The sequence below is a fragment of the Lichenostomus cassidix genome, chromosome 20 (assembly GCF_008360975.1).
Source record: "Lichenostomus cassidix isolate B80296 chromosome 20, HeHo_3.0, whole genome shotgun sequence".
Lineage (NCBI taxonomy): Eukaryota > Metazoa > Chordata > Aves > Passeriformes > Meliphagidae > Lichenostomus > Lichenostomus cassidix.
The window spans coordinates 2,825,999-2,851,393 of record NC_139500.1 but is presented as its reverse complement, the minus strand read 5'-3'; the positions used below and the strand labels follow the sequence as shown (position 1 = coordinate 2,851,393).

At 47.9% G+C, this 25,395-nt stretch overlaps 1 protein-coding gene across 3 annotated transcripts in view; it reads left to right on the top strand.

The window, feature by feature from the left end:
• The window catches only part of PMEPA1 (prostate transmembrane protein, androgen induced 1), a 48,077-nt gene extending 26,074 nt beyond the window's left edge, over positions 1-22,003 (top strand). For 2 of the 3 annotated variants that reach the window (XM_085079594.1, XM_085079596.1), the window contains 3 exons: positions 9,751-9,905; positions 15,754-15,807; positions 16,146-22,003. In XM_085079594.1, the coding sequence (XP_084935720.1) occupies positions 9,751-9,905; positions 15,754-15,807; positions 16,146-16,718 (782 nt within the window). In that variant the 3' untranslated portion in view covers positions 16,719-22,003. The remainder of the gene's footprint in view (positions 1-9,750; positions 9,906-15,753; positions 15,808-16,145) is intronic. The other variant, XM_085079595.1, reaches the window with a different exon arrangement.
• The last annotated feature ends 3,392 nt before the right edge of the window (positions 22,004-25,395 follow it).

Genomic DNA, 25,395 nt, shown 5'->3' with positions numbered 1-25,395 from the left:
GTGCTGTGTTTTCACTCATTATTTGGGTAGATTTTTTTTTTTTTCTGGTTCAGACTATTTGTGATTCTAGATGGTAAACTCTTGTTCCTGTGTCCCTCTCTCTGGATGCTAATGTTCAAAGGGATGGGTGATGCTCTGCCCTCACCCCTGCCCAGGCACCATCCAGGCCTGATGCCATTGTGCTTCCTCTTAGGAAGCAGGAGAAAATCTGGATGTTCTTAGCTTGGTGGGGGCTGTGAGCCCTGCTCAACATTTTCTAGTGAGCAAGCAAATTTACCTGTCTTTTAAGTGCAAAATCAAAATGACTTTATTCTTTTAATCCAGTTTAGCTGTTCTCACCCTTGGGAATAACTTCAAAAGCCAGATACTCCTTCCCATCATCTCAGCAGGCTGGGATCAGCCTGCCTGTGTGTGAAATACCTTGTCTAAAAATCCTGGAATAGGCGAGGGTGAGAGAAGTAGGCACAGAAAAGAGAGAAAGGGTTGGCATATGCAAGATTTCAGAGAGTCTGAGTGTCCCAAAGAGCCCTGTTAGTTCTCATGGCTCTGAAGGAGCTGTTTCATGTCTCCAGGAGTTTCTCTAAACAAGTCTCCAGTTGACAGGTCTCTGCTCAGAGCTGGGAAGTGTCCTGCCTGACAGAGCTGCTGACCCCAGCTCTCAGGTTTGCCATTTCCCTGTAAAAGCTGAGTTCTGCCATGCTGATCCTGCATCTGTGGCCCTTGCATGCATGTCCCACTCCTCTCAGCTGCCACCAAGCCGTGTGAGCTCAGGAAGGTCACCTTCTGAGAGCAGCCCAGGACAGTTGCTGTGTTTTTTAAGCACTGAAGAATTTTCTGAGGCCCAACCAGTCTGATATTTCTGTGACTATTAAGCGTGAAATGGGGCTGTTTCCTTCAAAACAAACAAAAAATGGGGGTGGGAGGATGAGGCCATCATTTGCAAGTGACTCAGAGGATGTTATGCTTGATTACCTGGGGTGACAGATGAAGAAAAAGAACTATATTAAATAGAGTTATGGCCCAAAGCTTGGCACTGTGAACAGGACTTCTTGGGGCTCTATCCCCTGTTTCCCAGCAGTGTTTTTTCTCAGCTGGCTCCTTTTCTGAGTCCCCCTTGCCCCCCTGCCCCATCTCAGCCTGTCATCACTGGCTTGCACAGTGTCATTTCTGTGCGCTACACCAGAACTGACTGTGCTGAAGCTGGAAATGCAATTTAGCTGTTGACTGCACTGATGATGCATGAATCAGTCCCAAATCCAGTGGGCTCTTCCCAGCTGTCCTGCCTGTTGTCACAGCCCTGATCCTGGTCCCTTTGACGTGCTGGTTTTTCTGCAGCTTCAAGGTGCTGCCAGTCAATGCCAACAGTGGCATTATCAATATTAAGATCATATTCTATATCTATCTGCAGTACTTCCAGTGCTGTCTTGTAAACAAATACAATTGTTGACAATCTGATGGGCCCTCAGTATCTGGTTTTATGGAGGTATTAGAAGATAAATGTAGCAGATGCTAATACAAAAATAGTGCAGTAATGACTTCGCCTGCTCTGATTGTTTCGGAGATGACCTAGCAGACGAGCGGCAGAGGGTGAGTAATCTGCCGTCTGAAGTTCTTTGTTCTTTCATCTCTTCTTTGCTGTCCACAGCCTCTGAGAGGGAGAACACTGGTCTCTTTAAACAGTGGAACTCAGCATCTGGTGGGTGAAATGGACTCTAAACCAGGAGCAGTTCGGTGCTGCACCCTCTCTGTCAGCTTTTGGATTCCAGCTGTTGCCTGGAGCTGTTTTGGTTCTGGCTTAAATTAGAGCAGTTCAAATGTAATATTTAACATAATGGGCACGTCCCTTTTCCAAGCAGGGCTGGGAAGGACGTGCCAGGGCAGAGCTGCTTGCACTGGGTGCTGTGGCTGCTGTGCCAGGGTGTTTCCCTCCATGCTGGATGTGGAGCAGGGGAGGCTGAGGGTCCCACGCTGACCCTGCTGCCTCTCTATGGGATGCTGCAGAGCCTGAGCCCCTGCAGCTGCTCACTGAGGAGCTGGGAGTTTATTCCCTACTAAATCATAGCTTGGGAGGGTTACTAGATTCAGATGGCTCTTCTCAAATTCACATTCTTTAGCCTCGAGTAGAAAAAATGAAGTCCCCTCTTTGGATGCCCTGCTCAACCCACATCCTTTTACAGCGGCTTTGATGAGCATCTGGCATAACAACTGCACCTCAGCTGGACCTAGTTCTGCTGAGTTTAACCCTCAGCTCCTTCCAGGGAGCCACATGCTGCTCCAGAGTGTGCCCAGGTTCTGCTGTAACATCTGTGCCCTGCTCTCCAAAAGTTTGCTCACAGCTGGCAGGCAAAAATGCAACCTCTTGGTGCAGGTGGGGCTCTAAACTGAGCACGAGGACTGTACGGACCTCAGGCCAGCTCTGTGGAGCTCACTTTGGTCCAGGGCTGCTGCAAACCACTTCAGTATGTCAGCACTGGCCCGTTGAGTCCTTTGCTTGCAGAAGTCAGCGTGTTGGTTTGTGTGAGGCAGGACAGGATGTCCTCAGCTTTCACTTTCCAGCAGTGATTAGGACTTGTGCCCTAATTATTGGGGCGTGCAAGGTAGTGGTTGGCTCTCAGCTGTCCGTGGTGAGGACTGTCCTTGTGTGTCTCCTTGCTTTTGAGGGAGCCTCTGGGCACCAGTGGAGCTGTGGAGCTCTGAAATGTCAGCGGAGACCGGGGAGGGGAGCAGGTCGGGCTGTCAAGCAGCTGACAGAATGGATAAGAGTGTCTCCTCCTCCTCCTCTGCAGCCTGCTGGTGCCCAAGCCCCTGCCCTTGCTGCTGCCTTCAGCCGGAGACGTGGGTGCTGAGAGCGGCTGAAAGTCAGACCCATCACTTCAGTTTAGGGCAGTGCCTCTGCCTGCCCACTGGCAATCAGTTTCGTGCGAAGGCCAGCCCAGGTCTGTTTGAGGAAACCCTGGGTCATGTCCTTTGTCTGCCTGTCAGAGCCCTTGGGTGGGTAGGGGAGCAGGCAGGGACCTCTGGGCCAGCAGCTGAGCAGGATGCTTGCTAAAGGCTGCTGATGGAGCACGCCAGGTTTTGGGTGCTGCTGGATACCCACTGGTGCTGGGAGAAAGGGACCTTGGTCCCTATTCCCAGACTGGTTTTCCAATTGCTGTTTGAGGAGCTGCACAGGATTGCTGAGAAGCCTTTTAGTTTGCTGCCCTGAAATTGTTCTTGGCTGAAATCCTTGAGCAACCCTGCTAGGTGTCCCACAAAGATTGTAAGTGCAGAATTTGGGGAATCACAGCCAGGGAAGAAGTGTGCATGGGTGCTTTTCAGCTCCAAGCTTCGTTATTGCCAGAACCAGTCTGATTTGGACTTCCATTTCTCCCCAGCACCTTCCTATTTCTCTTGGGTAGCTTCACCTGCACGTGCACATGCCAAAAAGTAGCTGTAACCCTATTTATGTCTTTTATGTGCTTTTTTATGTAACTAAAGCTCTGCCATCAAGGGCTACAAGGAACCTCTTCAAACAGAAGATGCCCAAGGGTGGGGGTGGATGAAAAGATGAGAAAATGGAGAGGAGAGGGAACTGCAGTCAGGACTGTGCACATCTCTGCTGCATCTTGCTCTGAGTCACACAGCCAGGGCAGCTCTGTGGATATCAGAGGTGTTAATGGAAAATCAGGGATGAAAGTGCTCACTGCAGATTTGTGAACACTCTTCATTAATCCATCCAGTTCATTTTGCCATAGCTAGAAACACTCCTTGTGTGTGTGTGTGTGTGTGTGTGTGTGTGTGTAGAAACCTCCCTTCCCAGAGTGTGTGTGTGAGTGCACAGAGAATGGAGCATTGCAGAGCTGACCCTAAATCCCCAAGGATTATGGAAGAAGCCGGGACACGCGGTGTGACATTACAGTGCCACCGTATTTAGCCCACAGCAGGCAGCAATTCATTTACAGGCTTCAGGAGCTTCAGGACTGTCGGTGGCCTCGCTGTCCCCAGTCCCTGGGGGCTGTGGAGCTCGCCAGGTGCTGTGCTGGGGATTGTCCCCACCGAGGTGCCTCACTGTGTCACTGCAGGCTCTGGGCTGGAATCTGTTGAGTCACAGTGCTGAGTCACCCGCATGAACCAGGCTCCCAAAATAACCACGGGCGCTCCACGGAGCAGCCAGGAGCCCAAAGTGCTGCTTCACAGTCTGGCTGAGGGCTCTGGGGGCAGGAGAGATGCTTCCCTCCAGCATCCCCTGGCTCTGTGTGCAGGGATGCTGTCCCGCAGGAGACAGTGTTTGCCTGGGGCTGGCTGCTGGCAGAGCAAACCCTGGCTGTGCTCTGGCTTCTCTGCTCATACCCAGGGATGTGCCCAGGGGTTGTGTCCTGCTGCTGGGGACATCTTCAGCTCCATGCCTGCACTGAGGGCTCTGCTCCAGCAGTGCCAGGAGGGACCAAGTTCCTCAGTGAGGCTGAGTGAGAGCTGGATCTCATTCCTGTTTGTAGTCTCCCTGACTCTTACTCACTTCCTTTTTTTGATTTTTCTGCTAGTCAGATTCACATTTGTTTCTAGATGAAGGAAAAACTTCAATTTCAGACGTACTTCTTGCCTTGTCTGTGCTATTGCAGATGCTGGGGCTGCACAGCACTGCCAAGGCATGGGGAAGGCTTTTCCCAAAGAATGCTAATAAAATGAGTGATAACAGGGCTCTGATGCTGAGGTGCTGTCTTGGGAGCATCCAGAAGCTGCATGTCCCATCCATCCTATGTAAAAATTAATTGTTGTCTCATTAACTTAGAGCATGAGGCTTGTTGAGGAGGTCTCTCACCCTGCCTGGATTGCCTCACAGCGTCTGGTGTCCACCAGAAGATGAAATCAGTAGCAGAAGTTGTTTCTCCACACCCTTGAGAGCATGTTTGGGATGGTCTGCGAGAGCTTGTGATCAGATTCATCATACTTGAACTGTCCCAGCAATGTTTTAAGTCAGAACTGAGGGTTTTTTAATGAGAAAAATACCCAGAGGAAGTGAAAGTGAACATAAGAGAAGCAAAGTATTCTGCAGGGGATTCTCTGCTTGCTTTAATTTTGTCTCAGCAAAACAGACCTGGGCTTTAGCACGATATGCCACAGCATTTCTGATGACTGGAATTTTTTTTTAAACGTTTTTTTCTTGGGAATTGTGGCTAGTGCAGCTACATTCCTTCAGCTTAACCATTATCTCCTGAGTAATTTCACTTTTTCTCATCACTTCTCACATGATACACAATTCCAGTATATATAGAAATTGTGATTGAAGCTTAGGGATGACTGGTTTGACCTGCAGATGTGCGTTATACCTGGCTGAAAGCAAAGATCATCTTGGCTGAGACGCTGCCTGAAAGCTGTTCTGTCCACCTGTAAATGATAGCAGGAGTATCTGAAATGATTGCAGCACAATACAGGGTTTTGGGGATTTTTTTTGTCTCCTTTATACTTGCAGTGGTTTGGAGAGTTTGTCTTCCACAGAGATACTCTATGTGGAAGGAAGAGCATTAATAAAGTTTATAGGAGGCATTTTATGAACTGTAGTGTTGTTGTAAAAGGCGAGGCAATGCATTTAAAGTGTATCCCAGCCTCACCTCCCCTGTGGCAATGAGGGTGCTCCCAGCATCACCACTGACTCAAATCACTCTCCCTCCTTCAAATACATTAATTAATTTAAACCTGTGGGTGCCAGTATTTTGTTGAATACTTGTGGAAGTTCCAAGATGCACCTTCCTGCAGCAACTTCTGCAGAGCTGTGAGTGAGGTGTGTGCTGGGATGACAGTGCTCAGCACCTCAATGTGGTGCCTGCACAAAAATCCATAAATTTCAGACACTTTAGAGCTTTACGGTCTTTATGACCAGACAGCAGGGTGGGCAGCAAGGACATGAGCATCTTCTCAACCCAGGAGACTGGGGCTTTGGGAAGCAGCAAAGACCCCAGTCACTCATCAATAAATCCACATAACCCACTGCGACCCCCTCGCTGGAAGCCACGCGTGGTTTGAAGTGGCAAGCGAGCAGCGAACGGGAAAAATGGGACTTGACAAGTGATTCCACTTGGTCACGAACACCCAGTTTTAGGGTGGTGAGGATCTGGGGGGGGAAAAAGTGCTTAGTTGCAGAACGGTGGCACGCACGGTGCGCGGCTCGCGGAGCTGCCGCGTCTAGACGGAGAGTACGGAAAAGCAGGTTGTGTCACTTGGATGTGATGTCTGAACCTGTTAGTTTGAAACGTATTCTGGAATAAAAATTATGCAAAATTAAATTAGTGTGACCTTGCTTTGCATTTGGAGGCGGAATGTGCCCATCTTGTAAAGCCTGGTGCATTTATAACACTTCCCTTGGGGAAAATTACAGAGAGAAATGGAATGAGGTCTCTCCTAATTGAAAAGTGACAATGATTAGGAAGCCAAATACAAAATGTGTTGAGTATTTTTTTTTCTTGTTTTGTTGTGTGTGTGTTTTTAAGAATACCAGTAGAATTATAAATTATGTGCTTTGCAGTTTGGCTTGTTTTTCATTCCCCAAAGGCTTTTTATTAGCATAGCAGCTGAATTGCACTTGTATAATAACATATTAACTCAAACTTTGGGTTTTTAATGATCTTTCTTCATTAGTTTGACTGAGCTGCTTGGATAAAAATCTTACTGAGTATATCCAGCTTTGCAGTGTGCTGGGTTTGTTTTCCCTTCTGCAGAAAAGAATCCCATGAAGGCAAGTTAAAACAGAGGGAGAGTTGGCAGAAACTTTGGTGCCTCGAGTGGGTATGAGTCTCTTGAAACATGAAAAGCACAAATTGAGTGTGTGGGACTTTTTTTTTTTTTTTTTTTTTGGTTTAGTTTGACTTTTATTTTATTTTATTTTTTCCAAAGGCCAGATTGGGCAACATGAGTGTTCCTGGGATTAAAGCTCATCACTTGGTACAGGATGGGTTTGCTCCTGGGCATGGTAAGGCTGGGCTGCTCCTCAGAGCCTGAGCTTGGGGTAGAGATGGGGCAGGAGGAGCATCCCTTCTGGAAAGCAGCATCCCCTTTGTTCTGGGAATCATTTGGTGCCTTCCTGTTGCACCTCCTGGTGAGTGTTGTGTAATCCCCAGTTCCAGGAGTCCTGGAGCACTGAGGGGTGGATGAGGCACTGGTGTGTTGTCCCAGATGCTGATGGATTTCCTACCCTTTCTCCTGCTTCAGGCTCTGCTGGTTCTGGGTCTGTGTGTGCAGGAAGCCTGGTTTAGGTCGTTTGTGAGTGACACAGCTTGTGTGTTTCTTCCTGGGAAGGAATTAGGGCAGCACTTCCCAATGGCCAAACCTTCACCTGTGTCACTGAAGGATCAGGACCAATTTAGCAAGGTTTGGTTCATTTAAGGAGTCTCTTGTCCTAGGAAAGAAATTTTTCTTTACAACTACTTGGGTCTTGTTTTCCTTCAGAAATGTAACTTCTTTTAACAGAAAAGGAAGTTTTCCATCACTGGCTTCATTTATATTTTTTCTGGTGTTTTCTTACCCTGGCCAAAGCACATGCTGCATTTTGAGGCTGAGGTGACTCATTTTCCTAAAAACATTTGGGGTTTTCTTGTTTAGTTTTTTCTTTTCCATCATGAGTTGGGCAGAAGATGGGCTCTGCAGCCAGGCTGGGTGGCTGCTCTGCTGCCCACGAGGAGGCACAGGAGCTCTGGGATCTGGCTCTCCATGGGTGACCAGGAGAGCACCCAGGGGAGCTGTGGGGCACTCTGTGCCTGGCTGGGGTGCTGGGGATTCACTCTGCTGGTGGTTGAATCCCTGCTGGGGATGCTGACAGTGCTCAGTGGAGCAGGCACCAGGAAATGTCTTTGGGGTGCATAGGGACACCCCTACATAGCAGGAAGAGTCATTGTGCCTTTTTTTAAATGGTTTTGCATTGTCCTCTTTCCCAACCCTTCAGGTTTTGTGCCTGTGGTCAGTCTGGGTTCTGTCCAGAAGCAATGAGCTCCTGTTCCAGCCCGTTCCTCCAGCACAGGGGACATGGGGCAGCTTTTGGGTCCCACAGCTGAGCTGTGCTGCTTTGGGGATCAGATTGTTGGGAATGTGGGTTTTTTCCATGCTCTTCCTCTCACAGAGGCACTGGGCACCTTGCTGGGGCTGCTGTGAATGACCCAGAGCTGTCTTTTATTTTAGCTAAAAAGCATTTTTAAGCAAAACTCCTGTAAATTTGGCTTTTAATCCCTCTCTCCACCCCATGTGCAACCTAATGGTGTAGAGGCAGCTGCATTTTAGGGGTATGGAAGGATATGGGCTCCAAGTGCCTCATCCATCCAACTTGCAGTGCCAGATAAGGCTGCTGCTTTCAAGGCATAATTCTGCTTTCTGCAGGCGGTGGGCAGAGCTGGTGGAGCATTTTGGGCAGTGGCAGAAATAGCTGCTGTTTAGCAGAAAGAGCTCCAAGGTAACTGGCAGCACTCACCACCTGGACTGTTTTCTTGACATTTATTTGCTTTTACTGGCACTCAAATGCCACCTGTCAGGAGAAAACTTTCCATAAAGAAAAAGAAAAAAAAAAAATAACAAATTTGCCTGACTCAGCAGAAGCCACCCCAGCTGGTGTGAGTGGTGCCCTTTGAGGTCTGATGGGCCTTGCTGTGGATCTGCAGATATCTATGTGTGTGTCTGTGTAGATTAAATACAGATGGCAGCATCCATGATAGCTTAGGGCATGGCTTTCCCAAACTGGATTTTATAGCTGTCGCTACTGAGAAGCAAACAAAGTGTAAATCCCCAGAATGATTGAATTTTGCTGTCTGGCCCCTCCTTTATTCTGGGCACTGGTGTTGCTGCTGCCCAGTCCTGAGCACTGCTGGCGTGAAGGGGGCTGGGGGGAGTGACTGAGCAATTTGGGAATGGCATGTACTCCCTGGGCACCAAATTCATGGAAATAATGACCCAGCACTATGTTTGCCTCCAGTACTCAATTTTCCTAAGCCTCAGAGAGGTGTGAGGAATTATTTCCTTAGGAAATTTTAGGAGTGGCTTCTCGCTGCCTCCTGCCAAGTGTCTGCAGAGTTAACCGGATAGTCTGTTGTTTGCTTGTTCTTGTTTGTTTGGAGGGCTTTTGGCAGTTTTCCTTTCTGCCAGTTCAAGCCACTCAAGCTGCCACTGTCAGCTGGCTGAGCCCTGAGCCGAGGGCTGTCTGGAGCTCTGGATGTTGCCCCCGTGGCAGACTCACCGCACCCATCTGGCGTCTCACCGAAAAGCAGGAGGTCTCCCCGCCTGCTTCCTGGGGCAGGGGGGCTGCCACTGCCTGCTGTGCCGGGCTGTCCCCTGTGCTGTCCCCACTGTCTGACCCCTGGGACACAGGGGACGTGTGCTTGTGCACGGATGTGCCAAGGGGGACTCAGTCCTGTCCTCCCCGGAGGTGATGGGAAGAGAACTGCAGGAGTTTAACTTGCATTTAGCTGAACTGTTCCATTAGGATGACTTATGTTGGTTTATGGCTCCATCTAAGGTGCTGGGATGCTCCTGGTTTTGTGCCCAGCTCTGGGGATACTCAGATTTTTGGGGAGTCTAGTCTGTGCTGTAGCCTGCAAACACTCTGCAGTATAGATTGTCTTTAAAGATCCCTCCTGGAGACTGTTCTGTGACACTGAAAAAGTGAATGGCTGAGGTTTTTGTGGGCTCAGGTCACACAGAGCAGTGGTGTCAGTGATGTCTCAGCCACTTCAGTTGTTCTTGTGCTCAGTCACCTGCTGCTGTTCCTGACTGTCTGTCTGTGTGTCTCTCTTGCAGCGGAGTTGGAGTTTGTACAGATAATCATAATCGTGGTGGTGATGATGGTGATGGTGGTGGTGATCACATGCCTGCTGAACCACTACAAACTCTCTGCGCGATCCTTCATCAGCCGGCACAGCCAGGGCAGGCGGCGCGACGAGAACCTCTCCTCAGTAAGTCACACCTGCCGGCTTGGGTTTGGCCTTGGCGTCATCTGTCTGTCATTTTTTGGGGGTGGGAGGGCATTTTAGGGGTTCCTGTGGCTCTTTAGGGTGCTGTGTGTGGTAATGCCTGGACAGCCACAGCCTCTGCCTTTGCCCTGAGCTTTGCAAATCTGATTTTACATCTGTAAAGTAACTGCATGAGGCTGTTCTTGGCGTGTCCTGTTCCTGAAACCACCACTCTTACCTGGTTGGGGTTCCTAGGCTTATTTTAGCAGCCCCAAACTATCGATTCCTTTGGTTCCAGTGAGGAAGTCTCAAGTGACTATATAAAAGCTTCCTGCCTGCCTTGCAGAGAGCAGGAAATCCTGACTGACTTGCTCCAGCTTTCACCAGTGCTGCTGCCATTGCTGTGGTGGAAGGGGCAGAAAACATGTGTCAGGCAGACAGGCAGAGATCTCTCCAAGGGGTGTGCCAGAGGCTCTCTGTAACCCAGGCTCCAGCTTCATAAAAGCCTGAGGAGAAACGTGTGAATTGTACCTCTGACAGGGATTTGAGGGGAATCTCAAGCCTCGAGGCAGATGTTGCTTCATGCAGTTTCCTCAAATGTAGTGGCTCAGAGAGACTTAGAAGGACGTATAGAGAAAAGGAATCACATTTTCTTGGAGGGTGAGTGTGTGGTATTCACTGCTGCCTCCGTGGCTCTGTCTCCAGCTCAGGGATGTCTTGTACTGATCCTTCTCTTTTTTAGCATTCACCCTGAAGGGTCTTAGAGCCCTTCAAGCCACAGGGCTCCCTCGGGGTCACTGCTCTGTGCCCCTCCTCTGCAGGCTCCCAGGGCAGGCTGGACACACTGCTGGTGCTGTGGGGTGCTCTGTGTGGGGCTGTGCTCCCCTGAATCAAATCATACTCACTGCAGGAAAAAGATCAAATACTCAGATTGCTTGGGGAGTTTCTCTTCTATTTTCCATTTTCTTCTCTCTATTTTTTTTGTTGAGAGAGAGAGAGATATCTAAGATCTTTCTCTAAGCCAGCCTTTGGAGCAGTTGAAGGCTGCCCAGGGCTGTCCCTTGCACTGCTGGTTCTGTCCCACCCCACACACAGCAGGCAGAGGTCCCTTTTGGGCTGCTTGGTGAGGAGGATGCCCTGTGAGAAGGAGAGCTGTGCAAACCCCAACCCCATTAACCTCCCCTCACTCCGTGGGCTGGGGAGCACCTCTCCAGAGGGCACGGTGTTATCCCAGTCTGGTGATGCTGCAGTGGGATCAGAGTGCTGGGAATGCCTGATCCCACAGGATCCCACAGGATCCCACAGGATCCCACAAGATCCCACCTTCAACCAGCTGGAGTGAGGGTGGGCATGGCTCAGGCACCTCCCTGCTGTGGGGATCAGAGCTCAGCTCCCCACACTTATCCCAGCTCCACCCGGAAATCTTCCATTCCTCTTACCATCCCGTGCACCCACCAGCAGCAGCAGCACAGTGTGGGCACCCGAGCACATGAGTTATTAAAAATAGCAGAAACATAGTTTTCCCATTTTCAGATTCTTTTACTGAATTATCGTGTCCTGAGGGTTTTACTTGAACAACGCCAAATGGGTCGTTTTGCATTTTCAAATCAAAGTTCAAATCAAGCCCTCTGTATTTTAATACAACAATTTCTGTTATCTTAAGTGGCGTAATTTTTATTTTCTTTAAAAAGAGTTAAGAAAGCTAACATGGAAAGAGAAGAGAAAATCACATGGAGATTGACCAAAAACTTCAGGTTGAATGAAAAATTGACTCTTTAAGAATTAATTCCTTTCCCCCCTTTATTATTTCTTTCTATTTTAAATTTTACTAGGCCAAGTTTTCCAGCCATTTTTTGGCTCAGCTCTGATACTTATTCAGCCTGCAGAATCACATATCTGTGATTAAATGGCTTTTCAGCAGAGTTTGACCTCCGTGCCTCTGCTCGACCCCAGTGAGGATGTGGAATCTTCAAAACCTTTTTTGGAGCTAAGGAGAGAGCTGGAAATGTATAATTTTGGGGTTTTTTTATTTTTTCCCATCTTTATGGTTGTTGTCCATCTCCCTGCCCTGCCCACACTGTGTGTGCAGCATGGATGGAGTGGCAGCAGAGATTCCCTGTGGTCTCACACCCTCCTGATGGCACAGAGAAGCCCCTAATGAGCAGGAAGCTCGTTAAAGTAGGATCCAGCATAATCAAAATCTCAAGGCAGCACCTTTCATGCTCAGCACAGTGTGTCTGTCAGTGGCAAACAGCTCCAGGCTGAGGGAAGGATGGAGCCTGGCAGGCAGAGGCCACCCTGGACTGGGTACTGGTTTTTGCAATCCATTAAACTTGCACTGAACTGGTGTTGGGCTTTTTAAATCCCAAACTTCATTTTGGTGTCGTGACCGCAGACGGGCACTGGAGCTGCATTCACGCTTTTCATCTGCTGAAATATTAAAGCAGTTCATCCTATGGTCAGGATGCTGCTGGGGCTGCTGGAGCTGTCCTTTTTTGTTGCTGAAGCTCAAAAATTACAGCTGAAGGAGAAATTAATTTCCCTAAAGGGTTTTTTAATGCGGCTCTCGCTGGCAAGCATTTTTTGTATTACTTCATGTGTTTCTCCATCACTGTTCTCACTGTACTTAAACTCTTGTCTCCTTATGACAAGTGCCTTTTATTTTCCAGAACTAAGAATATTTAAGAAATGCTAGTGACAACTTTTTTTTTTTTGCCATGAGAATGGCACTGTCCCTGCACCTTTGGAACAGTGGTATCCCACTCTCCCAAGAAAAAGTGGTGTAAGTGCAATTTCCAGGCAAACCTTTGTTCCCCAAAATAGAAAATATGAGTCTTCCTGAAGGCTCAGAGACTTAATCTGTACCATGCAGCTTTACAAAGAAAATTCTCTGACATCACTAAAACAAGTAGCTCTAAAAAAGTTGAAGATTGATCTCTAAAAAGAGATTAAAAGGTAATTTTAGGTTCTGCAGCAAGTCCTGGAATACTTGCGGAGGATTTTACATCTGTGTTGCTCACCAGACAGCAGAACCTCAGCTTTTGTTTCATTTCCATGGCTTTCTAGACTGTTCATTGTTGAGATGGACTCAAGTCCTAAATACTCTGACAATCAGAGGTGAGTGAGGAGAGGCTGAGGGTTTGCAGTGATGTTGCTCCTGCAGTTTGCTTGTCTCAGTGGGGCTGTGGAGCCATCCCAGGGCCAAAGTGAGGGCTAAAAGCAGGGATGTGTTCTGCCCCTGAAGCTTTGCCCTCCTCTGACTACTGATTTCCAGCAATTTTAGTCCTGCTGTGGAGTTTTTAGGAGAGGTGAGCTGTTCTCCAGGTGGGTTTCATGGTGTGTGTGAGGCAGGGGTTGGTGTTTAGGGGCAGTGGGTGCCTGTGGTCAGTCACCTGTGGGCACAGGAGCGTGTCCAGGTCAGGCCCTGCAGCCCTGGGACAGGTGATTAATAACAGAAAATGTGTCTCCTGTCTGCTGCTTCTCTCTCTGCACATCCCATTTTAATGCTGTTTCTACAGCTTTGCTACTCTTGCATCCACATGTTGCCCAGGGCATCATTCCTGATCCTCATCTGTACAAACAGATGAGTGCTGTGTGAGCCAGAGCTTTGATTCCAAGCGCCTGGGCAGGATCTGGGGCAGGCTCTTGGGGTGAGTGGGCACTCAGGGATTTGGGATATTTTGGGAGGAGCAGCCCTGCCCATCCCCTGCCCCAGTGGGATGTCCCAGCTGAGCCTGGCGGTGCTGGGAAGCACCAGGCTGCAGCCACCCTGGTGGGAGCTGGCTGACATCACTCCCGGGAAAGGGGGGAGCAGATGGGATATTGCCATGGCACTGCCCACTGCCAAGTTAAATATAAACCAGCTAGCAGAAGGCAGCGGGGTACTTGCTGCTCAGGAAGTCTGCCACGGGGGCACGGCAAAGTAAACACAATTTTCAGAGTGCTTCCCGCTCCTGCCCACCGCTTTGGTGTCCTTTGGGACGAGGTGAGGGGCTGGCAGTGCCCGTGGTGGCACTAGAAATCATCCCTGGGTCCTTTGGTGTGAGCACAGAGCTGGAGTGAGGATTTGTCCTGTGGCAGATGCAGTTCCTCTTGGATCTTTTGGCTGCTGGGGGAATTTGACTGCAGACTGTCCCTGCAGGCAAGAAATCCATGTGAAATGGACCAGACTAAACAGTCGATGCCTGTGTAAACAGTTGCATGTTGGAATCTCGAGGTCTGGAATGAAACAGGGTTGTCCTGCTCGGGAAGAGCCATGGGCTGCAGCTCAGCCAGCACATTCCTCAGCTGTGGCCAGGAAGGGAAGGCATTGTGGCACTTCACCCCTGCTCCAAGGAGATGCTCCTGGAATAAACACGGAGAAGGGGGGAGACTCTGGGCAGTCTCATTTCCATTTAAATCACTGTTTTCCTCGCACTGCCACCAGCACTGCCTTGAGGTTTGTGTGCAGAGCTGAGCTTCAAAACCCAGAACCTGGTGGGTTCTCTCCATACCTGATACCACGTGCAATGCCACCGGAGAAAATACATTCCAGCACTGGGGAAAAGGAGAAAACAGGAGAGTGGGGGATATGATGGGTGATTTCTGTGGAGATTTTAACATGGTGCTGGTCATGTGTTTGGGGCAGATGGAGAAAGAGGTGTTCTTGTGGCAGGAAGGTGTGTGGCTTGCTCAGACTGACCTCTGAGTGCAACACTTACAGGGAAAAAGGGGGTTTCTTTTTCCCTTGGCATTGCTTTTTCCACTGGTGCTAAATACTTCTGCCTGTGCTTGGCTTACTAGTGCCAGAACTGGAGATTCACCTGCAAGGAGCTGGGAAGTTCCAAGTTGTAATTACAAGCCTTCTGGCTGTTTTCCTCCAGCTCTGCCTGCCAGAGGGATGTTGCTATAAGTGAATATTAGCAATATTTAAATATTGCAGTTCCTGAGGCAAAAATGTCTGGGGTGAACTGTGCGTGCTCAGAGTATCACCAGCAGATGGGAAGAACCTTTGTTTGTTTGTTTGTTTTGATCATGAATTGTAAACTAGTCTCAGGGTTTGGGGGAAATCGTGGCTTCACCGTGCCTGGGGTTGTTGGCACTGAGGTTTTGATCTCAGGATCAGGGTGGTGCTTGCAGTGTAAGGAAGCCTCTACACTCCAGTCCTTTAGTCTATTTCAGCCAAGAACCACTTACTCTTTTGGGGAAAAAATACTCTGGAACCATCCTGTTGCTACAGAATTTTTTCTCGTTTTTTTTTTAGCCAAATCAAAATTAGGCTTAACATTTGGTTATTCACTTATTATCTTCGTTTTCCCATGATGTCCGTGGTTGTGAGCATCAGAATGTGGGTGTGAGGGGTTTTTTTTTGGTTTAGTTTTTGTTGGTTTTGTTGGGTTTTTTTTTTTAAATCTTGTCATTATTTCATGGAGCATTTTTTGATGTCTTGTGAATCACCCACGGCTCATGGATCACAAATTGAAAAATACTCCTCTGGCATGTTTGAACCAGGGAAAGAGCCTTGCTGGGGGTGTGGGGGTGGCAGGGGGGAAGTCTGCAAATGGGAGAGGGCTGTTTGCTGGTGCCATTCTCATCATTCATTCTGCAAATGATCTATTAAATGGAGACAGAGGTGCCAAGGGAGGGAAATTCTGATCAGAAAGGGTGTTTTCAGTGGTGATGTGGTAACACTTGAGGCATGTATCCATATGGTGCCCAGCATACATGGTGGTTGGAGTTGCTGCAGGCAGGGCAGGAATGCCTTGGTGACATTGTCATCTCTGGATGACACCTGGCACGAGCTGTTTGCAGCAGGAGCTGAACCTTCTTGGCATCAGACTCACTCTGCCCTCTCTTCTCCTTTCCCATGCAGGAGGGAAGCCTGTGGCCTTCGGAAAGCACCGTGTCGGGGGCTGGCATAACCGAGGTGAGGGCGCTGCGGGTGCCACCGCCTGTCCCAGTGTCCTGCTGTCCTACTGCCCCGCTGTCCTGCCGTCCCTGTGTCCCACTGTCCCACTGTCCTGCTGTCTCACTGTCCTGCTTGTCCCACTGTCCCATTATCCCTCTGTGCCATTATCCCACTGTCCCACTGTCCCGCTGCCCCGCTGTTCCACTGTTCCCATTGTCCTTCTGTCCTGCTGTCCCATGTCCCACTGTCCTGTTGTCCTGCTGTCCCACTGTCCCACTATCTCACTGTTCCCACTGTCCCCCTGTCCCCCTGTCCCTCTGTAGCCCCTCACACCTCTCACGCTGTGTCTCCCCCAGCAGCAGATCTACACCCCGCGGCCCAGCGAGCGCCTGGCAGTGCCGTCCTTCCTGCAGCGGGATCGCTTCAACCGCTTCCAGCCCACCTACCCGTACCTGCAGCACGAGATCGACCTGCCGCCCACCATCTCCCTGTCGGACGGCGAGGAGCCCCCGCCCTACCAGGGACCCTGCACGCTGCAGCTCCGCGACCCCGAGCAGCAGATGGAGCTCAACAGGGAGTCGGTGCGGGCGCCGCCGAACAGAACCATCTTCGACAGTGACTTGATAGATAACTCGGTGTTCGGGGGGCCGTGTCCCCCCAGCAGTAACTCTGGCATCAGCGCCACGTGCTACGGCAGCAGCGGCAGGATGGAGGGGCCGCCGCCCACCTACAGCGAGGTGATCGGCCACTACCCCGGCTCCACCTTCTACCAGCACCAGCAGAACAGCAACGCCATGCCCCCCATCTTGGAGGGCAGCAGACTCCATCCCTCACACATCAATGGCCTTGAGAGCACAACGACGACGACGACGACGACGACGACGGCGTGGAACAAAGAGAAAGAGAAGCAAAAAGGGCATCCCTTTTAAAAAAAATTAAAAAAAAAATTATAAAAAGTTTAAAAAAGAGGAAAAAAAAAAGCAAGAAAGTAAATGAAACACACTCTGCACTTCTCGTTAAAAAGGAGAGAGAGAGAGAGTTGAGGAAGATGAGCAAAGAGAAAAAAAAAAAGCCCTTCCCCATCTCTCCGTGTATAAATATTTACTTGTTATGTCTGGTCTGAATGCACAAGCCTACCAAGCTTGCAAAAACATTTCTTTATTGAGCTGTGTCTAGACGTTTAAAAAGGAAAAAAAAATCAACTGTAGTCTTTTTTTTTTTTGTTTCTAGTTGGGCTGTGTGTGAATGCTTTTTTTTTTTGTTTGATTATTTCACTTATCTTTAAAAACAAAATATTTGCACAAAAACCATTTTGTTTAAAGATCTGCAATATAAATATATAAATATATATTAAAAATAAGAGAAAGTGTATGTGTAAGGAGCAGGAGTATTTTTGTATTAGAAGAGGCCTATTCAAAAAAAAAAAAGTTGTTTTCTGAACTAGAAGAAAAATGGCAATTTTTTGAGTGCCAACTCAAAAAGCGTGTATTACATTGTAAAAAAACAAAAAACAAAAAAAAATCAAAAGCAGGGGTTTAGAGTTATTTATATAAATGTTGAAATTTTGCACTATTTTTTAATATAAATATGTCAGTGCTTGTGTTGGTCAAAGCCTCTATCATGTCTACCATGAACCTGTTAAGGGATCTGTGTGGAAGTGAAGAACAAAGTAGCTGGAAGGGGAGGAGGATCGCTGGAGTGGAGATGCCAGCCCTGGGAGGAGCGGTGAGCGAGACTGCAGCTTATGCAAATCCTTAATTTCCAGAGTCCCTGCGCGTGGCTGCCGACAGCCACGGCTTTATACATTCCCTACAAAGCAAGAGGAGTTGGTGTGTGTCTGTTTGTCATCCGGTAGGATTATTGGAGGAACAAGGTAAAATGAAAACTCCCTGCTTCCCGCAGTCAGGAATGACTGAAGCAGGCAAAAATTACTTGATTTTTTTTTTTTTTCTTTTTTCTTTTTCTTTTTTTTTTTTTTTTGGACAACCTCTAACTTTTTGGAGGGGAGGGTGGTGGGGGTTGAGAATAAACTTCTGTGTCTGAAGGAACAAAAAAAGTGTTTTTTGGTTTATTTCTTTCCATGTTCAACTGAAGGGCCCCGTTGGAGCCAAAGCGGTGGTTGTGGAAGTCGATGTGAGGAACTGGTAAAGCACCCACTGGCTGCCCTTCAGCTGGGTTTCAGTGTCTCGTTGAAAGGACGAGCTGGAAGGCGTGGTGGTGGTGGTGAAAACATCATTTTCCTTTTGTTTCAACCTCCCAAACCTCAATTTGGGATAAGCGGGCTCCGCCGTCCCCGCTTGTCGCGATTTTTTACGTTTGTTATCCAGCTAAAGAGGCGCCAGGTACAGTAGATGGAAACGAATCTGCTCCTGTGTTGTATTAATTAAAAGCTACAAAAATAATGCTTAAGGCTTTAGAAGCAACCCCCCTTACCTCTTCTGGAATGTCCTCCCCGTGGTCCCGCTGCCCTCCCGCCGCTGGGCGTTGCGCGTGGTTAATTTATCTCAGTTTTGGAAGCGTTTTTGTCTTGCTCTGCTCTTGTTTACATTTTCTGTCACCTCGGTGTCTGGTAGGGACCTCACCCTCGCGGTGAATTCGGTGGTGAGCAAGTGGGAAACCTGAGGCTGAGGGGGAGAAGGCAAAAGGGAAAATAAAATCCCCCTGTGGGTCTCTCCGAGCGTGAGGTGGGGTTGGTAGGGAACCACAGAGAGCGAGGGTTTGACAAGGGGGTGTGATTTGATTTCCTGCAGGATGCTATCTAGTAGAGTGACATAAATGAAAGATATAAAGGCAATAACTATTGTTTTTAAGCAACTTTTTTATTACTTGAAAAAGGAAGAAAAAACCTTACCATGAGAACGGTTTTGAAGTTCTGACCATTTGAACAATATTTATATATATTTTAAAGAAGATGATGAATAGCTGAACTTGAAGTTTGATCATTGTTTTTTTTTTTTTTGCTTTTTTTTTAATTTCTGCCTAGAAATAGTCCTGTACCTTCTCAATACTTCAAACTGCTTTTCCACAGCTCTTGAAACCTTCATAGTTTTACAGTCACGTAACCTAAATTTTGATGACCTAAAAAAAAAAAAAAACAGAAAAAGAAGAAAAAAAAAAGCCACAAAAAAAAAGTAATGCAAAGGAATAAATCTAGTTTGTCATGAAAGGTACAAAACCGACGAATTTGTACGAGTTTTTAAAATGTATCTTTCCTTTATGTAACATGTCTATTTAGTGCCTTATTAAAGAAACGGTAACCCTCCCTTATTAGAGAGGGGGACACAAAATCATCATTAGCGTTACAAGTAACCAGCGTCTGGTCTCTTGCTCCTTCGGACCTTGCATTCCCTTTTCCAGTCCCTTTTTCCCGGAGCAGCTCCCTGTGCCTGGCTGCTCCCTTGGCCGCTGCTCTGCTCCGACTGTTCTTAGGGAACTTGAACACGTTTTATGCACATTATCCTACCCGGGGAGGTAGGAATCTGTGGTGGATATTGTAAATGAGATAACCAACCAAAAGAGAAAGCGAAATATAATATCTACTGCCCTCTTGAGCCAAAATGCGTGAATAGTGTTGTTGGGGTTGGGTGTTTGTTTTTTTTTTGTTTTGTTTTGTTTTTTTGGGGAGGGAGGGGGGGGTTGTTCGCTGATCTGAACTAGTTTGTTTGCTATTAAAAAAAAAAATACGGTTACCTCAGCAGATTTTGGGTGGAATATGCATCACATGTTGAAAACTGAGCAGTGAGTAAAGAGGTGGTGTGGGGACCAGAGGTTGTTAAGGAACGAGGTTGTCTTGTCACAGGGTGTCACCTGGCCACCAAACCCCGTGGAGGAGTCAGGGAAGTGGGCAGGGGCTGGACAGGCACAGAGGGGTAGTGGGAGAGGGTCTGAAGATGCAGTGCAATTGAACCCAGCTCTCAAGCTTGAAAGTCCTGAAAATTTCAACCGATCTCTTTTTCTTTCCCCCCTGTTTCTTTTTCTCCCTCCCCAGTCCTCTCCCAGTGTGAGATTTTACTTGTCTAGCATCACCCCAAGCTCTGCAGTTGAACGATCAGTTTGTTGAGTTCCTGGGTCCAGTTTCATTTACCTCTTTCTCTAGTTTGGGGAACTTAACGAGTGTGAAACGGGGTGGCTCATCAACACTCAGTTTCTGTTGCAAACGATGCCTTTCAGCCCATCCATGCACAAACCCCAGGCTGGTGCAGCCAGAGTGGGGAGAGCCCCCAGTCCCAGGCAGTGGGTGCAGCTGCTCAACAGAGCTCAGTTGTTATCTTTTGTCTTCTTTCTTCTGTCCATCCCTGTCTTTGCAGTCCTGAGAACTGTGTATTTCAAGTGCAGATACCAGATCTGGGGCCCGGATCAACTCCAAGTTCTGAATGGGTGTTTAGAAATAACGGTCTGTTCTTTTTTATTGTTGTTATTATTATTGTTGTCGTTATTGTTATTATTTACTACTATTTAATATTACTTTTTGCCTCGGGGCCCATTTCTTCCCAATTCCCACATCCCAAATTGCCACCAAGGCAGGGAATTTGCTTTGCACACCCTTGCTGATGCCCCATTCCCTCTGGCCTTGGTGCAGCTCAGTGGAGAGCAGTGCTAGAGTGTCCTGCAGCTGCCAGCAGAGAGATTCAGGCCCCTTAAAACTGATTTATTTTTAAATAAATACAGAAGAATCAAGGCATTGCTAATGCTTAGCAACCTCATGTCCTAGCCTGCCTTTCTGCTCGGAGTTTTAAGTCGCGTTAGCTTTAAAAGGGGTTGTTCATCTTACAGAGTTTCTTAGCTTACAGTACGGCAAACAGCATCCCTAAAGTGCCCCCAAACCTCACTGGCCTGGAGTGGGAACGTGGCTCTGTGGATTCTGGTGGGGAGGAAGGATGGGTTTTATTTGGGGCTGTTCCCTTCACAACCCTTGGTTCCACCGGTTTGAAGATTCAGCTTTACTAAATCCAGTGTGTTGTTTCCATTAAGTGTTGCAAAATTCATTCTGTCTTAAGTGGGGGGTCTAAGGAAATCCAATTGCTTTCTGGAGAATCACCCTTTTGTATGCGTATTGAATTTTAAAAATTGCACTAACTGCTATATTAAAAAATAAAGAAATGGAAGCCCAATGTTTTTCCTAAGGATTGGGAAAAGACTGAATCAGATGTTTAGCATTAAAGATGCTAGGCCAGAACAGAATGAATTTTAATCTCTTCTGTCTCTGTACCACTCAGAGATTTTCTGTGTGCAACACAAAGCTACAAAAAAAAAAAACAAAAAGAAGTTTTCCAGAAACTGCGCTTCAAATTTTTGCTGTACTATAGAAGCTCATGAAGGACAACATTAAAGTCCTAATTTGCCTGCCTTATAGACACATTTCATTGTATTAATATTTTCTTAAACTTCCAGTTGCATTGTGTTGGCTTTGGAGTTTGTTATAGGCAGTCCTGTATCCTGAGTTCTGTTCAATTTAAACTTATGTAAACTATTGACAGCACATGCAATGCAGTACTTATCTATATTTTGCTGTTTTAGTATGAATATGTACTCTGATGCCAATTTACAAAAATCTGTTGTAAACGCTTCTTGTGTACCAGTAACCAATAGTGGCAATTATATGTCATTCTAAAAGCTGCAATACTTATACAATAAATTTTACAATACTTTGGAAAATTTGCCTTCACCTTTTGCTTTGTTACCCAAGAGAAAAAAAAAGAAAAAAAAGAGAAAAAAAGCAGGGTTTGTCAACACAATGTAATTTCAATTTTCCTATTTTCTTCTGGAATGTTGGAAAATGAATCTGCTCAGTTGTGGATATTTGTGCAGGTTTCCCCCTCCCTTGTTCTGAGCCACAGCCCCACCTCTGTATCACCACCCTGTTCTCCCCGTGGAGCTGTAGCTGCTTCCTGGTGTATTTGCATGCTGTGTGTATGTGTGTGTGTGTGTGCTCAGCTGTTTCCTTTGGAGTAGCTCAGGTGGCACAGCTCTAACCCCAGAAGAAGCACTCCTGGTTTGCACCACTCTGCCCAACCAGCCCTCGCTGTCCTGCCTTTCAGCCAAGAGCGTCACTGATGGTCAGAAGGTCTTAACTTGAATAACGTCAATCAACAAGAGCTGCGTAGATTGACTCAAATCCTAAGCACAGAGAATTTGTGTGACTTTTTTTTTTTTTTTTTTCCTTTCTGAGACTGTGGTCAAATTGCAGCGATCACATTAAAGTGATTGAAAACTTGACTGTCTGCAGGGGGTTTTCTTTGGTGTGGCTGAAGGATGGATGTCCTGTAGATCCACCCAGACCTTGGGTTCCCTCATGGGGCTAAGGGATGTGTAGTCATTCATTTCTGAGTTCTCCTGCCAGCTCTGCCCAAGCCATTGGTCTCCCCAGCCCCTCTCTGGCTGCTCACAACCCTCTGTTTCAGGTGGCACTGTTGGAAGTGGCCCCTGGCTTTGACTAGCAGCTGCTTTGGATGGGCAAGTGGCAAACACTTGGCTTTGATTTGGGCACAAGGAGCTCCTGTGGCCTTCAAGGGACTGCTGGGATGCTCTGCCTGGCCAGTTGTTTGCAGCTCAGCCCTGGGCTGATGGTCAGCTGGGAGAATATCGCTGGTGAGGAATGAAAGCAGATTAATTGCAGCTCAGGGAGGAGAATCCCAAATCCACCCCTGTGGCTCCGATTCTGGAGCTGTGCTGCTTGCCTCCCGGTTGTGGTTGGTTTGGTGGGATTCCTGGTGTCCTCTGTGCATTGCTGCTGGAGACGCAGCCCAGGGTGGTGCAGTGCTGGAGAGCAGCAGCTTTGGTTGGAACACTTTCCCCATGGTAGGAATTCAGATGATTTTAGGGCTGTGCCAATGCCGTGACCCCAGTGTTGGCTCGAGCAGCTCCAAACCCTCTTTCCCATCTCATGCCCAAAGAAACGCCAAAACACAGAATTTCTGAGAGCAGGCAGTGCCCCTGCCCCAACCTCAGGATCACAAATATCCCAGTGGAATGCACCCACCTTGCCCCAGGCGTGGTGAGGCAGGGCAAGGGCAGGGTTTGGTTTGAATCACTGCCTCGAAATTACATTTTCGGAATCACAGCTGAAACCAACATCTTCCCACAGAAAAGGAGAGCTCGGCTGAAACCACATTTTCCAAAAGGGAATTTTTTTAAATGACAAAAAAATTAAATCAAGTTCAACCAGTGCAGTGCGTGGGAATGGGCAGAGGTAGCTGTTACTAAGCTACCTTTCCATGTCTGCTGGGGAGATCTGGGGACACTGCAGCACCAATGGCTGGCAAAAGATTATTTCTAAATTTTTGGGTTTTGGTTGGTGTTTGTTTTTTTCAGCTCAATGGAAGAAACAATCTTGTGACTTTTGTAAACCACAGGTGGCCAAGCCTTTGATTTTAAACAGATTTCTGTGCTGCAAATGGAATGGGAGTTAAGAAATCAGGTTCAGATTTTCCTTGTGCTTCCAGCATTGAAGCTCTTTTTGCAGCTCTTGTGCTCCATGGTGCACTCACTGGAAGGTGCAAATTCCAACTGTAGAGAGTCTAAACTTCATAGAAACACTTTTTATTTGTTTAGCTTTTTTTCCTCCATATTTTATCTGCTTGTCCTAATCCAGCTGGTGCCCTCCACCGCTGCCTCTGCCATCCTCAGGAGTCCTGTCCATGCTGCCCTCCTGGCAGACGATTCATTCCTCACACTCCTGCCTGTGTTTAATCTGGTTTGTGCCTGGAGGGCACCAAGCAAAACCCCTCTGGGGCTTGTTCAGTTCCAGTCCTGGTGCTCAGGGATTGTCCCACCAGTGTTTCCCTCCCAGCAAAACAGGCATGGCTTGGGGAGCTTTGAGGTGAGGAAGGCGTGAAACCTGGAGTCAGCCTCTTGCTTTTTAACCTGCTCAAGCTGCATTTCCCTCGGGTTGATTTATTGGAGGTTTTTTCTCCATGCTGTGCAGGCAGAATGCTGTCTCATTCACGAGGGAAGGGAATCCTTGACCAGGGATGGAAACCCTGAGTAAAATGGCTGGAAAGAGATTCTCCCTCATGGCGAGAACCGCAGCGATGGGTTTCACTGAGGTTTGTTAAGAAAGCAATGTGCTCTCACAGGAATCCTGCTGTTGACTCTCCCAACTGTAATGGGAATTTACTCCAAACACTTGCTGCCATCCTTTTTTTTTTTTTTTTTTTAAAGTGTATAGAAATTCACACTGCTTTGGTATAAAACAGGACAGTGTAACAGTATTGGGAGCAAAAGCAAAAGTCCAAACAGGAGAGAAGAGAAAATAATTCCTGCCTTGAGCTTCTAGACATGCTCAGGCTCGAAAAGTACTGCTGGGTCCTTTCATTTAAGGTCTGATGGGGTCAGAACTGACTCTCCATCCCTCTTTCCCCCATGCAGGGGCCCTGCAGAGCTCTCCCCTCTCCTTGCAACACCATCCAGGAAAACTCAGGGGCTTTGCTCTGTGAGCAGGCAGGGATGGGCAGGGATGGACAGGGATGGACAGGGATGGACAGAGACAGGCAGGGATGGACAGAGACAGGCAGGGATGGACAGGGATGGGCAGGGAGGGCAGCTGGTCCAGGTGGGCACAGGAGGCAAATTTCAGCAGCTCCAGGGAGGGTGGAGCTTTGCTCTGGGGGCTTCTCTGCTCTTCTGCCAAGGCAGAGCTGCAGGAGGCTTTGCAGAAGTTCTTTCCTGACCAGGTTTCTAAAGCTGCCTGGATGATGTCAAGTAAAGATGAACCCTCTGAAACAGCAGCCACCTCTTTGTGAGATGAGATTGGGATTTATGGCCTTTTTAAGGGTACCCAGAAGTGGGTCTCAGGCTGTCCTGGAGCCACACACTGCTGGAGATAGAGATGTACATTTTCTTCCTCTGTGGCTAAAAGCACACATATCATGGCAGCTCCAGGGCCTCTTTCCTGTCTGCCTTCTCCCCTGGAGAGCCTGTCCTGTTCCCTGAGTGAGCAGGGCTTGCTGTCTGCTGGGGATTATCCCAAGTGCCGCCCAGCAGGTCAGGCTAGTGGCTGCACTGCTTCAGAGTTTTCTCCCCATCTCTGCCCACGGAGAGCCTGTTGTCAGGTAAGATTGAAAGGTGCATAAATGAAATTTAGAGCTCTGGCTGACCAGACTGATGGCTCTGCACCAGGCAGAGGAGAGGTGACATGAAGCCCTCCATGCAGTGAGCTTGCAGTGGGGTTTGCAATGCCAAAATGTGGGACAGCATTGCCTGCTGGTCAGGATTCATCATTTGTGAGCTCCCGGTGGGTGTTCCTTCCCCCCTTGCTCAGTCCCGACTCTCAGCTCAAATGCACACACTTGCCTTGGGATTGATTGTTATCAGAAGCAATAAATCACAATCACAGCAGCCAGTGGTGAGTTTTGGATGCCAGTCAAAACACAGCTCCTCGGAGTATTTATCTCTGCAAAGGCAGGGAACCTGGACATTGAACAATTAGATCAGCGTGGCTCTGTGAAGCTGCATTTGATTAAGAGACTAACTGCAGTACAGAGTTATTGCTTTGCATTGCTGTGCATTGCTAATGAGCAGCCTGGCTTTAAAATCAGAGAGACTGGATTTGGGAGTGTAAAACACCTGAATTTGGGAGTGTAAACCACTGGATTTGGGAGTGTAAAA